General features: G+C 40.1%; 2 protein-coding genes across 2 annotated transcripts in view; both read left to right on the forward strand.

The window, feature by feature from the left end:
• The window catches only part of LOC126427110 (sperm-associated antigen 7 homolog), an 82,588-nt gene extending 75,924 nt beyond the window's left edge, over positions 1-6,664 (forward strand). The window contains exon 6 of the mRNA XM_050089333.1: positions 5,703-6,664. Coding sequence (XP_049945290.1) covers positions 5,703-5,866 — 164 coding nt within the window. The 3' untranslated portion in view covers positions 5,867-6,664. The remainder of the gene's footprint in view (positions 1-5,702) is intronic.
• Positions 6,665-10,090: 3,426 nt separating this feature from the next.
• The window catches only part of LOC126427222 (poly [ADP-ribose] polymerase tankyrase-like), a 62,578-nt gene continuing 55,289 nt past the window's right edge, over positions 10,091-17,379 (forward strand). The window contains exon 1 of the mRNA XM_050089461.1: positions 10,091-10,282. The gene's annotated coding sequence lies outside the window, so the exon portion shown is untranslated. The remainder of the gene's footprint in view (positions 10,283-17,379) is intronic.

Below are 17,379 nucleotides of genomic sequence, written 5' to 3' on the forward strand. Positions count from 1 at the left end.
CTTACACCTTCTAGAGCACGTTGGGTGGCACGGGATACATGCGGACGTGCATTGTCCTGTTGGAACAGCAAGTTCCCTTGCGGGTCTAGGAATGGTAGAACGATGGGTTCGATGACGGTTTGGATGTACCGTGCACTATTCAGTGTCCCCTCGACGATCACCAGTGGTGTACGGCCAGTGTAGGAGATCGCTCCCCACACCATGATGCCGGGTGTTGGCCCTGTGTGCCTCGGTCGTATGCAGTCCTGATTGTGGCACTCACCTGCACGGCGCCAAACACGCATACGACCATCATTGGCACCAAGGCAGAAGCGACTCTCATCGCTGAAGACGACACGTCTCCATTTGTCCCTCCATTCACGCCTGTCGCGACACCACTGGAGGCGGGCTGCACGATGTTGGGGCGTGAGCGGTTGACGGCCTAACGGTGTGTGGGACCGTAGCCCAGCTTCATGGAGACGGTTGCGAATGGTCCTCGTCGATACCCCAGGAGCAACAGTGTCCCAAATTTGCTGGGAAGTGGCGGTGCGGTCCCCTACGGCACTGTGTAGGATCCTACGGTCTTGGCGTGCATCCGTGTGTCGCTGCGGTCCGGTCCCAGGTCGACGGGCACGTGCACCTTCCGCCGACCACTGGCGACAGCATCGATGTACTGTGGAGACCTCACGCCCCACGTGTTGAGCAATTCGGCGGTACGTCCACCCGGCCTCCCGCATGCCCACTATACGCCCTCGCTCAAAGTCCGTCAACTGCACATACGGTTCACGTCCACGCTGTCGCGGCATGCTACCAGTGTTAAAGACTGCGATGGAGCTCCGTATGCCACGGCAAACTGGCTGACACTGACGGCGGCGGTGCACAAATGCTGCGCAGCTAGCGCCATTCGACGGCCAACACCGCAGTTCCTCGTGTGTCCGCTGTGCCGTGCGTGTGATCATTGCTTGTACAGCCCTCTCGCAGTGTCCGGAGCAAGTATGGTGGGTCTGACACACCAGTGTCAATGTGTTCTTTTTTCCATTTCCAGGAGTGTATTATCCAGTTTTGATTGTGAGGCATTCCTTTTTCTTCTGTACTTTATAAATAAGTTTCACTAGATTATACAGCCATGTACATTTATTCCATGAACATCTGCAAATGTAATTTCAGTGTTGATATCAAAATTACACTGAAGCAAACTAGGAGGTTTTTTATTATATTAGATGTATACATTTTTGAATGTAAATTCCTTCTTGCCAATATACCACACACAAAAAAATGCAGGCCTATGTATTACTTGAAACATATGTTTTAATGTGACATTAATAAACAACATGTTTAGTCATTTATATAAGACACAAGTGTACAGGAAAAAGTCCTGTCTCTAACTACTCATAATTCTGTACTCTCACACCAGTAGTCACATAAATAATGCAGAGAACTTCTTTGCTTGCCTTAGCCTTCTGATGAAATCAGAGCCAGAGCACACGAGTGGCCCCCCCCCCCCCGCCCCCCCCCCTGCCCCCCCCCCCCCCCCCCCACACACACACACACACACACACACACACACACACACACACACACACACACACACCTGCATAGCTACACTGGCGTGACTGACTACACTGTGCTGATGGCACTGCAACTCAACTGGAGTGAGGGATTTCATCTTGTGGGATGGGTGGGAGGAGAAAGGACATAGGGAGCAGGTGGGAGGGCAAGGGAAGGGTGGCTGATGGCTGTGATGGAGAGGCAGCAGGTGTCCCGAATATGAATCTGGCACCGATGGGCTTGCTCTGACTGCAGGCTGGGGCGTTGTGTGCAGCACACGATGATGCGAAGGAGTGCATTGGGAGGGGAAGGCAGAACGGAGGAGAAAGAGGACTTGGAAAAAAGCATGTGGATGCAGGATGAGCGAAGATGGCACCTAAGTAATTATTAATCATATTAGTAACTCGAATATTCCATTCAGTTGTAGTACTGACCACTAATATTGCAAAGCTTATTTAATGTTCACTGTAAGTATGTTATGTTAAAATGTTTGAATTGCGTAACTTTCACTGGTAGCAGTCATCTAGAAGATGTATCATTCCACCAAAAACACCAGTATTCGGGCTTAGATCTTTGTAAGTACTATACTGAAGTGCTAGTTTCTTCTTCGTTTTTCAATGTAATTTGACATTTTCAACCAAATACGATGTTGACAAGACAGCCCGAGTTACAAAATGACTGTTTACAAAGCTTTTTCAGAAGCCAAAAGTCAATTTTCTAGAGTCTGCGCAGAATAACATGGCCGGTAGATGTTCGATCGGCAGTGCGTGCGTGCGGAGAGAGGTAGTGGTGGGGGTTACGGACAGGCGCTGTACGGGAGATGCCGAGTGCTGGAGGGGAAGTGCCAGTCTGAACTGAAGCCTACGCTCACATTTTCTGTAAATATTAAGTGGGGCCCCTTGGCGACAGGAAGGGCATCTGGCCACCCCTTCAAATTAGCACGCCAAATCCGGTTAACCGTATCAGCAGACCCCGCACGTCGGGATTAATGCTTGGAAAGAGAGAGAGTAAGCGGGGCCCCTCCACACCCACACTTGCTTTGTGACCATTCAAGAAGATTTGTTACATCTGCTTTGGTTAGTATCTAAAAAGACTTCCACTGAAAATACAACAAAAAACAGCAATTTATTTTCACCTGGCTTGTCAACCATTTGTAACTTTCAGAAAAGCGCCACAAGTGGCGAATTTTGAGTAAAAACTACATATTGCTCTTGTTTCCCTGTTAAAATTTGCTGCTTTTGCCAAAACACAGCAGGGTTTACACAGTCTCGCCTCACTGATGTGCTGTGCAGACACAGTTGCATGAGAATTCTGAAACAGTGGTTTATTTTAGTAAGTGAGAAAAAGTAAGGTCAACAGCTTTTGAAAAAAAAGGTGTAATGTCTTTACTTGTGTTGTTCCAAAACCTATAGCATTTCTCATTTCACCATGTGTCGATGGCCCTTAAAAATTACATCCTTTCGTTGAAGAAAAGTCTATAGTTAGTGGAATGACTCGATAGATAATAACTGTAACATGTAATAACCGTGTGGCAAAATACTCTCCTCATTGCGTGCTGTCATTTACCAAAATCTCTAACTGTTTATGAAATATGAGGAATGTGGATATTTCACTTTGGCTTTATCACTGACAAGCACAATCACAAATGAGTGTGCTTCATCAGGTCAATTTTCTTGAGATTGGTGACAGATAGAGACCTCCACCCAAGTCTAAAGAAAAATTCAATACATTGCCTAAATTTCATATGCAGCAACATATGTAATATGCATGAATCACAACAACATAGCGACCCCTAATTTTCCTTCCAACCTTTTTCAAATTTTGCAGTGTGTCTTACTTCCATGCAAATGTCACAATAACTATGACCATTAAAAAAATGATGGGCACATCATTATGAAGCTATAAGTAATGCAAAAATGAAATGTTTTAACAAATAGTTTCTGTAAAATCATTTGAAAAAAAAAATTGCATAGCACGCATCTCGATTCTGTCCTTGCCGACTGGCTGAAAGGGGGGCAAACACTGTCAGCCTCCCCTTGCAAACAAACAAATGAACTTGCTCAGCATTTCTGATGGAAATTGGTCACTGTGCATCGGCCACCATATCCTTTGTGGACTCTTTACACTTGCATGTGTCTGACTACTTTGTACAACCAGCCACTACGTACTCATACTGATACATCCCTTGCCCCCCCCCCCCCCCCATGTGATCTCATAACTAGAGACACTGTTGCAGAACAGATGAGTTATGAACGGTTTATGAAGATATAAATTGCAAATTGTAATTGTAAAATTAGAAACTCATGTGTTATTGAGTAATGTGAATTAGTTCATCTTTTAAAATTTATGACTTTGCTTACATTTGCTTTTATGCGATTTATAATCATCAGGACAACTGATTATCTGGGGGGGGGGGGTTTACATTCTTGAATTTTAATTATAGAAAACATTTATGTTAGGTTTAAAAACCATAAAGCAACTGTAATAACAGAAAAGTATCTTAATGCATGAAGTACTTTTGCAAACACCGAGAAGCACATGTATTCAAACAAAAGTGGCATCAGAAACTTCAGTAGAACAATTGGCACATTCTAATATTTGTATTGTATAAAGAGCAGAACCCATTGTACAGTTCTGCAGGTTTTGAAGTATCCCTGATATCCAGCACTTATGATCAGCAACATATTTTGCCACTGAGTGCTCAACTCTGCTCATAGCCACAGTGCAGGGGTTACAGCAGAGCTGATTTTGACATGACTGCTTTCACAGGTGGCTCTGCCTCAGATAGGTGGGACAAATCTTTGAAGGGACTGGAATAGGATGTTCCAGGTGGGTATATCAAATAGGTCTCGCACCTGTTATTCCCCAATCATATGACCCATGTGGCGAGGGGTCAGGAATTGGTGTGGCCAATGGATAGACTGGGATATTCCACAGAGGGCTTTCTCTTACCAATCTCTCTATTATTTAAAGCATTTTGGAGCATATACTGTACTCGAACATTATGAATCACCTTGAAGAAAATGACTTATTGATACATAACCAACACGGATTCTTGTGCAACACAGCTAGTTCTTTATTCCCATGAAGTAATGAGTGCTGTCGACAAGGGATCTCAGATCAATTCCATATTCCTAGGTTTCCAGAAGGCTCTTGATACCATTCCTCACAAGCGGCTATTAATCAAATTGCATGCATACAGAGTATCGTCTCAGTTGTGTGACTGGCTTCGTGATTTCCTCTTAGAGAGGTCACAGTTCGTAGTGATAGATGGTAAATAATCGAGTAAAACAGAAGTGATATCTGGTGTTCTGCAAGGTAGTGTCATAGGCCCTCTGCTGTTACTGATTTACATAAATCATGTAGGTGATAATCTGAGCAGCCACCTTGGATGGTTTGCAGATGATGCTGTAATTTACCGTCTAGTAAAATCATCAGACAATCAATTCCAATTACAAAATGATCTAGAGAGAATTTCTGTATGGTGCGAAAAGTGGCAATTGGCACTAAACAAAGAAAAGTGCGAGGTCATCCACATGGGTACTAAAAGAAATCCTATAAATTTTGGGTATACGATAAATTGCACAAATCTAAGGGATGTCAATTCGACTCAATACCTAGGAATTACAATTATGAGCAACTTAAATTGGAAAGACCACATAGATAATATTGTGGGGAAGGCGAAACAAAGACTGTGCTTTGTTGGCAGAACACTTAGAAGATGCGACAAACCCACTAAAGAGGCAGCCTTGTTATCATGCAATAGGGGTGAGAGTGTCACTGATATGATACGCGAGTTGGGGTGGCAGTCACTCTAACAAAGGCGGTTTTCTTTGTGGCGAGATCTATTTACAAAATTTCAATCACCAACTTTCTCTTCTGAATGCAAAAATATTTTGTTGACACCCACCTACATAGGGAGAAATGATCATCCTAATAAAATAAGAGAACTCGGAGCTCGGACGGAAAGATTTAGGTGTTCCTTTTTCCCATGCGCCATTCGAGAGTGGAATGATAGAGAAGTAGTATGAATGGTTCGATGAACCCTCTGCCAGGCACTTAAGTGTGAATTGTAGAGTAACCATGTAGATGTAGATGTAAGGCATTATTTGGCATTCCATTGTTTCATATTAACACTTGTCAGTGTGAATAAAACTGAAATTGTAACATTCCAGTACCTAGCGAGAACAAGAAGGATGTCCGATCGATTGAGCAGACACTGGCTGACCTCCAGAGGCGGAAACGTCAGAAGGTGGATGGTGGAACTCGTCAGGAATCACCCCCGCCGGGCAACAACGGGCCGACGGAGCCATCCGAGGCTGCTAAGTATCCGGCCTGAGGGCAGTGCCAGCATTCAGTCTCGTACGGGACTTTTAGAGCCTGCTTGTGGATTACCAGAGAGACACACAATATCACTCGGAAGTCGGCAGGTTCAGTAGTGTCTTGCAAAACCCACGTTTTATGCTTCGTACCTTTGTGACGTAATTCCTATTATAATCATTATATGTGCTCAATGAAACATGTTTTGGTTTATTACAAAGTTCATTGACTAAACTGAGTGTTTCACAGCAAACCCTTGCTGTTTCGAAGTCCTCTGTTATCTGGGGCCTATGCTGTTTGGTGTGTTTTCATGACTGAATGCTATACATCAAAATAGCTGACTTTTCTTGCTCATAATTTACCTTTCATCATTTTTGTGCCTCTGACAATTCCTGCCATAGTTTATAGAAGTGACGAGCTTTGTAGTTTTCTTTTATCAGATAATTTTCAGTCGTGATTTGTGTGTGTTCAGTAGTTTGCTAGGTAATAAGTGATAGAAAGCAAATACCCAGTGGTGGGGCACTGTACGTTCCTAATGAATCGGGTTTTCATTTAGTGCCTTACAGAGCCAAATGTTGTCAACATCTTTTTGGGTAACTTCTGAATCAGAAAATGGCATAAAGATTACAGGTGTGTTGTGTGTGATCTGTGTGTTCCAGATCACAAAGAAGATTCATTTTATTAAACTGTATTGTCTTTTGTGCTACAATTCAATCATTTTCAGATTTTTCCAGCACACAGTGTATCTGTAAAATATTGTTTGTAATATTTATGTCAATATTTATACAAAATTGAATTAAATGATGTATAATCAGCATTTTGTGTTATTCCTTTTTTAAAAGCCAAGAACAACTTCATGTAAACGTGTATTATTATGTTTTGCATGCTGACGCATCACATAGAAAAATCTACTTCTCATGACAGATTTAATGTTTTGTTTACTTGTACTGAGTGGTATAAAATTATTGTGGGGGATCAATTTCGAAGGTAATACATTTAATCATCAGATACCAATTTATGCCCCCAGTCTCTGGCAGTGGTAGTTGAGAACTCAAAGCTTAGCTGGGGGCGTAAATCTGTATATGGTGATGAAGCACATTAGCCTCAAAATAAATCACATATAAACATTTAAATTGAATAAATATGAGTGAATAGAAAGCAATTTTTTATGTAAATACGTCTGCTCAATGCAGTTACTCTGACAAAGACAGTAACACTTGCTGTCGACGTGGAGTAACCTAACACTGAAGTGACACCCAAGTTCATGAGTGGCAAACAATTATAATTAAGTGTCACTGAATTAAGTTATTAAGTCCTCGAAGTCTGTCATATCAGTACAAAAATAACATGCACAGTAAATATTGGCAGTAGCCCTGTTCAGAGCTTGAATCTATTTTCACAGTGAGAAATATTGAAGTTTGGCACAGTTTACAGTGGGCATTATTGAAGATTGGCACAGTTTATGATATTAATTTCACATTTACTATCCAATTAATCATTTAAAACAGTTACTGAATTATTGAATAAACCCCTGAACATGAAATCTAGACAAATTGAGATCCCATTTCTCGTGTGTTTTACACTATGTGTGTGGTACATTACACGATATTGATGGACTTAGGTCGTGCTTCTTTCTGCAAACTAACTCAAAATGGCTCACAACAAGATCCTTATGTAGATTTACAAGAATTAGACCTTTGTAAACTATTGTTGTTTACTAGATTTTCACAATTACGGTTAAAGATTTATATTTCTAAATAACTGAAAAGTACAGGGATATTTGTTTCAACAAGTACTTTTAGATATTATGATAACTTCTATTCAGTTACACTGGCTAGTTTTCCTAAATATGGAATTCTCTTTTAGTAACATTATTACTAAGGAAGCTAACTACTCTGAAACTAAATGAATGCTAACATATTTTCATCGTTGGATGTATGGGTACTTCACTTATTTATATATCTTTTTTATCTATTTTATTAGGAACTTAGTAATCAAATGTATGTTGAGAAATGAACAATGACAATGAAAACCAAAATTACTGATATTTTGCAATTAATGCAATTTTTAGGCAAACCAGCTGGCTCATTGACTTTTGATTACAAAAGGAATGTAGTAGATAATAAAATTATGCTGGTTAAGCCCTGGGTCAATATTTGGAATTTTAGGTACTGTGCACATCATCCAAATAACATTATTGAAGAGATCATGACATTTCAAAAACAAAAAATAATAATTTTTGGAGGGAAGAAAAACATAACAGCTGGAAAAGACCAGCTTGCTTTGTTGCAAGTACTTACCAGTGTAAAACTATTTCATTTGAATGCAGTGAATGACTGCTACCTACGTATCATGGCTCGGAGGAACCCTGACACCAATGCCACCATGTTGAATAATGCTTTTCATGCAGCCATAGGATGTCGTGTTATGGCTCAAACTGTGTGCAATAGTCTGCACGATGCGCAACTTCACTCCCAACATCCATAGTGAGGTCCATCTTTGCAACCACGACACCATGCAGTGCAGTACAGATGGGCCCAACAACATGCCAAATGGACCACTCAGGATTGGCATCACATTCACTTCCATGTGCCTTCAACCAGGCAATCATCGGAGATGTGTTTGGAGGCAACCCAGTCAGGCTGAACACTTAGACACACTGTCGAGCGAGCATGAAATATATATATATATATATAACTGCAAAAATGTCTGTTACTAGAACATAAATGAAAATTGGAATGTGTCAATTTGTACAAATCTTGCATATGGATTGATGTAATTGGAGACCCTAGATACGTTATGAAATTTTTTTGTTTGTTTGTGAAGTAAATACCAGACTAGGTGGCACAAGATTGTAGAACTGGACCCATATTCCTAAGGACTTGGTTTCAGGCCTGTTCTGTGTTTTCTACGATTTTACAAAGTCTTTAGCCTGAATGCTGAGATGGTCCATTGTAAATGCCACGGCAGACTTCCAACTCCCTGCCCCACTCTTGCCAGGTCCAGTCATACTCCATACACATTTCATAAACATATATTTGAAGTGCATTTGATGAAATATCCCACACCATTATGTTAAAGGACAAATAAATAAAATATGCTGCTGTAACAATTTTATACAAATATGAAATGCATCGTGTAAGACGTGCTCATTTGCTGATACAGAAGGTGACAGACTTCAATTCAGTGGAAAAGTGGAGTAAGTATATGAAGGAGATGCCTAAAACACCATTGTACAACTCATCCTAGAAAACTGCTGAAGTTTATTGGACCCGTACTCAAAGCACTAACAGGAGTGTCGGGTATGTACAGACAGCACAGATGTCCGCAGTTTTTATTTGACCCATGGGAGAATGTCACACACTGAAGATAAAGAAACTAACCTGCTAAGCTCTACTTGCTGTTTTAGGAACTACTGTTCCGTTAAGAATTTAAGGAATATCACTCTCATGAGGAGTGCTTAGGCAAGATTGGGCTAATTAGATTGCGCACAGAGGCATTTTAACAGTCATTCTTTCTCACGATTCTTGCAATATTATTTATGCACCAGCTGATGAAATACAGCACTGTAAAGAAAAATAAAACCAATGATTTTTGTGTAAACTTTATGTATGTAGGATAAAAGTTATCCCTCATAATTTTAGGAAAGTTTTTTTTTTTTTTCAAATTACGGGTATCAAGATCTTATTGGTGGTGGCGCACATATTGTAATAACTACAGTAACGGATATATAAGAAATGAAGCATTTATCAACTGTCAGAATTTTAAAAAAAGTCTTATACTTTGCTCTTCATAGTAGAAAGCGTGTCGATTGGCTGAATATTTGTAACACTTCTGAAAATGAAGCAAGTATATTTTAGGAATAAAAAATCTGTAGAAAGCCTATATTTCAGTTCTTTCCGATACAAATCGGAAAAATCTAATCTGTCTGTATTTCGGACGTTAGTATTGGAAATAAAATCTAAAAACCGGAATTCAGGCAGACGACGGACTTATATCCATAACGTATACATTTTTTACTGTCTGTTTGTGTCACATTAAATATTCATTAAAAAAAAGAAACAACTACTTCGTTTCTTGCATGTATACAGCCGGACGACGTGTCCTATTAACATTTCCAGACTTCCAACTTCTCCAGAAAATCTATCACGTTAACGGTTAGCCATATTTGAACAACGTTTGTTTCCGCGCGCAATGACTGAAGGTAAACTTTTGTCGGGCGGTTGGCACGACAGCGCACACGCGCCAAAATTTGTTTGTTTGTAGGTGAGGTGCGGCACGTGGGACTGTGAGTGATCTTTGGCTGTCAGGTGTTCAGGTACAACTACATACATAGAAGTCTCCATCCTTTCGGAGATTGTGCCCAACCGAAAGGTCGGTCGCTACTGGTGCCCGTGTGAAGGGCACGTAAACACAATACTTAGCAGATTCTACCGTAAGTTTCCTCATCACGCCATTTATTCTTTGTAACATGCTGCAGCCTACAGTCGGTATCGCAAACTTCGCAGTACGGAGAGATAATAAAAAGCGGCTAAGATTATGAACGTCACTCTTATTTCACTCTTGATTTATGTATAAAATGAAGAACAAGGTTCTATATCCGCGTGGGCCAGATACGTGTAAAATAGTTGCTTCATATTATATTGTCGATCACGAAATTTTTTGTAATTTTTGTTTAAGGACAGCTGTTTTTCAGGTGTGATAGAATCCAGTCTCCTGCATTCACTCGTAGCCGTATAGCATACACCCAACGTATCTAATGATGTTTTAAAATCCACACAGTCAAAAGCCTTAGTTAGATCCTAAAGTACTATTACACATCTATTTTTAGAATCGTGAGTTTCCATGAGATTCTCAGTGAGATCTGTGCCTGCATCAACATTGCATTTATCTTTCTTGAAGCCAAATTGGTTTTGTTGATTGCCCCATATTTAATTAGAAATGCAACTAATTTCTGTGCATAACTCGTTCAGAAGTTTCGGATGTAACTTGTAGAGGAGCTATGGGTCTGTAATTTTTTGATTTGTTTCCTTTTTTTTAATGTATTTATTTTGAAGCAATTTCGAAAAATTTCTCCCAAGAATGGTGTCTTGATAAGTTGTGTAAATTTCTTGAATTCCATCATGCAAAATTTAATTTCCATAAGTGGTGTTTTTTCAATTTCATATGATTTGGTTGTTTTAGGTTTATTAACTGTAGGATGTTTTGTCACCATTGCTTTTCCATTGGCTGAGTAAATGATTTCAGTGTGTTATTGTATCCATAATTTGTTTCTTGCTGAACAAAAACTGATTTTTGTTTTTCATATCCCTGTGAATTTGGTGGTAAAAAATGTTTGGTATTAGTTTCATAACTTTCCTTTTGTATCAGTGTTGAAATAATTCTGGTTTGTTTTTATTGTACCATGGTCAGGCACAATTGCCCCTGTAATTTCACTTTTGCAATGAAAATCTTATATATTTGTGAATATGTTGTGAATTTGTGTACAGGAGTGTGCAGTTGTACTTGATGAATTTTATCTTGTGTTATTTAAGTCATCTATTTTCATTGTATTATGAAGTTTCCTACTGTCTTTGAGAGCTTGCGATGTATTTGTTTAGATGATCTGGAAGTATAAGTCTGTAGCTTTTGTTTAGAATGATATGCAGAATTTTTGCAATATTTTCAGTGAAAATGAATAGGCTCAGTCCTTGTCAAATCACCCAGTATTTCTGGAATTTGTAACCCTCCAGCTCAGATTTTCATGGAACTGTATATTTGCTTATACCTATACCATAAGTACTTCTGGAAATTCTTTTCGGTCTCTGAATGAAATGTTCTTTTTTATGTTAAGTAGTCAGTGTAGCGATTTCCTGATAATTTGACTCTGCAAGAATATCCATGCAAAGCGGTACTTATCTACAAAAATGCTCTTAACTTTTTCAGAAGTTGAGAGAGACATATTTAATCATCATCATCATCATCATCATCTTGGACAGTTTCCAGCCACTGGCTGGGTCTGTCGGGAACAGAAGCCTCTCCATCGTGTTCTGTCTTTCCACCATTCCCCCTCTTCCACCTTCGTCCAGTTCTCTCCTCTTCTCATCACACATTCCTTCACTCCCTTCACCCATCTATCTCTTGGTCTCCCCCTGGGCCTCTTCCCCTCCAGTCGCAGATCAAACATCCTCTTTGGAATTCTTCCCTCATCCATTCTCTTCATGTGTCCATACCACTGCAGTCTTGATTTTTCTATCCTGTCCTGTACTGGTTCCTTCTTTAGTCTTTCCCTCACATACACATTTCGCAATCTGTCTCGTCTTGTTACACTCAACCTGCTCCTCTGGAACTTCATTTCACTAGCTTGTATTCTACTTTTGTCGCTTTTGTGCATTACCCATGTCTCACTTCCGTATGCCAATATGGGGACAAAGTAGGTTCGGTATATAATTCCCTTGGATTTCTGTGGCACCTCCTTGCTCCAAATAAGCCCCCTAATGCATTTGAAGAACTGCCCTGCTTTTCTGCACCTTTCATTTATTTCCATTGCGTTTCCCCCCTTACTTTCAATCATGCTTCCCAGGTACTTGAAGTTCTCTACCACTTGTAGTTTTTCCCCTCCACAAGTTATATCCACATTTGGCCTATTCTTCTTCCTTGTTGTGACAATTATTTCACTTTTCTTTGCAGAGAAATGCATTCCATATTGTGCTGCCATTGCCTCCCATACATCTAACTGCTCTTGCACCTCCTTCTCGCAATTTCCCCATAACATCAGGTCATCGGCAAAAAGCACTGCTTTCATTTTATGATCTCCAATTGCATCTGATACTTGCTGTAGGATTTCATCCATAACAATAATAAACAATAAAGGCGAAAGTGCACTTCCCTGTCGCAGCCCATTTTCCAGCTTGAACCATGCAGTACGTTCCCTCCCCACTTTCACACAACTCTCACTTCCCTCATACATTTTTCTGACTTTTCGTGTTATCTCTTCATCTATCCCTTTTGCGTTCAGCACATCCCAGAGCTTGTCCCTATAGATACTGTCATACGCCTTCTCAATATCTAAAAAGGCCATGATTAAGTCCTTCCCGTACTCATAGTGCCTTTCCTGCAGTTGCCTTACCGCAAATATGAGGTCCGTTGTTGATCTTCCCGGTCTGAAACCATACTGCTCCTCTTGCAGTCTACTTTCAATACTGCTTCTTATTCTCTTCTCCAGGATCTTTTCATAGATTTTTCCACAGTGGCATAGCAGGGTGATTCCTCTGTAGTTCTCACATCTCCTTTTATCCCTTTTCTTGAAGATCGGGACTATAATTCCTTTCTTCCAATCCTTTGGAATTCTGTTCTCCTTCCACACCACCCTCAGCACTCTGTATAGCCACTGGGTTCCTACTTCTCCTGCTGCTCGTATCATATCCACTGTTACTTCGTCCCAACCTGGTGCCTTGTCCCCTTTCATCCTCTTTATGGCTTCTTCCACTTCATTCCAAGTTAGATCATCAATTTCCCCACTATTATAATCGTCTGCTGCCTTAGGCTCTTCATCGCTGTTAGTTACCCGCTTGGCGGCATTCAACAGATCTTCAGAGTACTCCTTCCAAATCTTTTTGAGCTCATGCATTTCCTCCACAACTCTTCCATTATTATCCATGATCCTCAGGCACTCGCTTCTGTCATTCCTCTTATTTCTTACCATGGTTTAAAGTACTTTTTTGTTCCCTTCACTGTCCTCTTCTAACATTCTTGTCCATTTTTCCATCCACTTCCTCTTCTCCGCCCTTACTATGGTATGTGCCGCTTTCTTGCTTTCCTTATATTTTACCCTAGCTTCCTCTGTTCGGGTCTGGAACCATTCTCTGAAGGCTTTGTTCTTTCGAAGTACTGCCTCTTTACATATGTTGTTCCACCATGGGGTTTCCTTACTTCTCCTCTTTGTGCTAGTTCTTCCGCACACAGTCTCAGCTGCCTCAACTAGAGCCCTCTTAAGATCTCCCCATTCTTCTTCCACTGTTCTCTGATCTTCCTTTGGCAGCTTCTTCCTGATCAGTGTCTGGTACTGGGTCCTCCGTTCATCCTCTTTCAGCATCCATGTCTTCAACCTTTTCTCCTGTATGTCTGTTGCCCTCCTATCTTTTTTCTCTCTCAGGGTGGCTACCAACAGCCGATGGTCACTAAGGCCTCAGATGGAATGACCTTAACATCTGTGAGGCTGCTCATCATCTGCCTATCCACTAGTACATAGTCTACTACTGAAGTTAATAAGAATGCATTTATCTAAACAGTAAAGTTACAAAGAAAATTTAAAAAATATTAATGTATGTCACTTTCCAATTTATGGGAAAATTACAAGGACGTTTAAAAACAGTTATTTTTTCCAGCTTGCTGAGAACCTAGTTGTGGTCTTAAATTCCTAAAGTTGTAAGCTTTCTAGTAAAATAAAAATATTAATTCGTTTTTTTTTTTTGTGAATGGCCACACAAATGAATTGGAAATCAAGAAACCTTTTACTGTGATGAAAAGTCACTGCATATATGTTCAGCCTGGTCTGACACCCACTGTCTCAGATGCAGGAATTTCAAATAAGCATGTTTAAATATCAGTTTTTCTAGGCAGACAAATTACTCCCAAGTGTGAAAAATTTCATTTTATTAATTTAGTGATTTTTGAGAGCATAAAATATATCGCATTTATAGCTGTACAGCTAACCACCAACTCACAGAGATAGTGTTCTATGTATTTGCAGTAGGTTGCTTGAAATCAGTACATAAATGAAGACACTGCAGCAATCACTGTCATATGCTGTTGAACATCACTGACATGCAACAATCAGTCCATTTGGATTCAGTTGCTTTTTGTATTACTGTGAAATGGGTAGTATTTGTTTATGGTACAGGCATTTATCATTCTTTTTGTAATGCAGAGTGTTTTTAACTGAAGTAGTGCTCAATTACTTAAAATGGAAAATATGAATTCATGTAGTGTTGGAAATTACCCACACCATGCCATTTGGCGACCTACACCTCAGTAAAAAATCTTCAAAAAATATTCAGAGCTGAATGAAGACCTGGGAGATTTGGTAGTGGTATGGTTCAATATAAATTTTCCACATCTTCAAGGAAGAACATAAGTGGACATCACAATTAAAGGTTTTTAAAAGCTGTTGAAGAACTTGTGATCCTTTCAAAGTACGTGGACAGACAGTTAAAAAATCCGTGAGGTCAATAAGTTTGGCTGGAAATACGGAAGCGTCCGATCCCACTTGTCTGCTTTGACCCATGACGTCACAAATATGGCGGAAACATAAACAAACACACACACTTTCCACAAGAAGCCTAATGACACTAACGGGACAAGCGCGGGAAACAGGGTGTTTTGGGTGGGGGGCAAACTAAATATAAACAAATTTAGACGCCTTGTGTAGCTACAACGTGTAAGTGAAGACAGCCATGCATGAATACCCACCCACCTCCCCAGGGGTCGTAACCCCTGCAACCCATAGAAGATAAAGATGCTTCAGTAGCTGATTAGTGTTTTTTGTCTTTTAAAAAAAAATCTCACGGGATAGAACGAACAGATCAGAAAGATAAATATAATAAACTGAAACAGAAATTGGAGGAAACAGATAATTAAAATAAGTAATAAGTGTTTTTAAATTTAAAAAAAACTCACGAGATAGAACGAACAGATCAGAAAAGTAAATGAAATAAGATAAAACGGAACTGGAGACAGCCACACTCAAACCAAACTCCGCGCTGTCATGACGTCACACACAACACCCTTACGTCACTGGTCAAAGCCGACGCATTGGATCGGACGCTTCTGTCGACCCGTTTGGCTTTGTCTAAATCATTGAGTGCTGGGAGAATCGATGCCAAATCGGGCAAAATACTTCGTACAACATGTCATATGTGAACATAAAACGGAAATCAGTGATAGAAATGAAAGTGTCAGTGACCCAGAGGTGATATTTCCTGAGTGAATGCTAAAAAGTCGAAGCAAACTTTAGATGATTTGGGGTGTTCTCCCTTAAAAATAAGTATATTTAATTGTTCCTGTGTGCAACTTAGCATGTAATCTTTATGGTAAGTACCAATCTGCCTTTTCGTACATCGTAAACATTAACAGTGGTTTGTCTAAATTTTGTTCACTAATGCCAAAGTCCTATATTTTAGTTGGTGCTCTAGGCACTCATTCAGTGTGTGTCTGTTATCCAAGAAAAATTATCTTAGAAAGATGCTGCTGATAAGTACAGCCAGTGGATTGATGCAGACTATCAAACTGGACTGGGAAAGCAATCTGCAACTGTTGATGGAATGCACTGCTTTGTTGGTAACAAAACTACAGCCACTTAAACCATATTCATTTATATGTATGTATTAGAAAATGAAAGAAAATCTAACCACAGAAAAAAAGCAGTTCTGTTAAGGCCGACCAGTGTGGCCAAGTGGTTCTAGGCACTTCAGTCTAGAACTGCCCGACCACTACCGTCGCAGGTTCGAATCCTGCCTCGGGCATGGATGTGTGTGATGTCCTTAGGTTAGTTAGGTTTAAGTAGTTCTAAGTTCTAGGGGACTGATGACCTCAGATGTCAAGTCCCATAGTGCTCAGTGCCAATTCTGTTAAAATGCTTTTCTGAAAAGCTACTGTTTCGTAATTTGAGATGTAATCCAGGATTACCACTGGACATCCCGTTTCTGTTTATGTGATAAATGAGGAAAATACGTTGATAATAGGAAACCATTGCTTTATAAGTGATGATATGGATCACAATGTACGCTTTGTAAATGCTGTTCCAAAAGGAGTGGTTAAGTGGTTGGTTGAACACTACCCATGAGTCAAAAAACTGCGTTTCACTAATAGATGTGCTGCTCAATGTAAAAAGTAGAAAAAAATCTTTAAAACTTGAACACAATGACTTTTCGATTGACACTGAAAATTCCTTTTTTTTTCTACTGGTCGTGATAAATCTGTGTGATGGATAGAGGAACTGTAAAACACATGTTGAGAAAAGCTAGTCTTCAACTGGATGATGTCCAAATAACATCTGCACCTGGTGTTCACAGTTCCTGCAGGGTCAATATTGACAAGTGGTTTTTTACGGAAGAAACTCCGAGAAATTTTTGACAGTGCACGATACTTTGTACCAGGAATTTTCGCAGTTACAAGCCACTTTCCTTGATTCATTAGGAATTAGAAAATTAACTTGTTCTGAAAAGCTTTCTTTGGTTTTCTCATTCAAAATGCCCCGCAGTGGACATGTACCTGTCCTCAACAAAACTCTTTTGTGGCAGCTGTCTATGATGACAGGCAATACATTACTTTCTTCAAGAATGTAAGTCACGAAGGAACAGATGCTGAACTACTCTCTCTCCACCCATCTGGATGGTCAGTGTCAGTCTTTTGGCCTGAGAAAGACAACTTGTTTTGTGCCTTTGGAAAAACTGTTGGTGTACCTGAATCGAGCACATTAGGTAGAATGTACGACTTCAGTGAAAACAATGTGAAGTTAACCAACATATTTTCCAGTGGATTCAGACCAGAGAT

Source organism: Schistocerca serialis, chromosome 11, assembly GCF_023864345.2.
Source record: "Schistocerca serialis cubense isolate TAMUIC-IGC-003099 chromosome 11, iqSchSeri2.2, whole genome shotgun sequence".
Lineage (NCBI taxonomy): Eukaryota > Metazoa > Arthropoda > Insecta > Orthoptera > Acrididae > Schistocerca > Schistocerca serialis.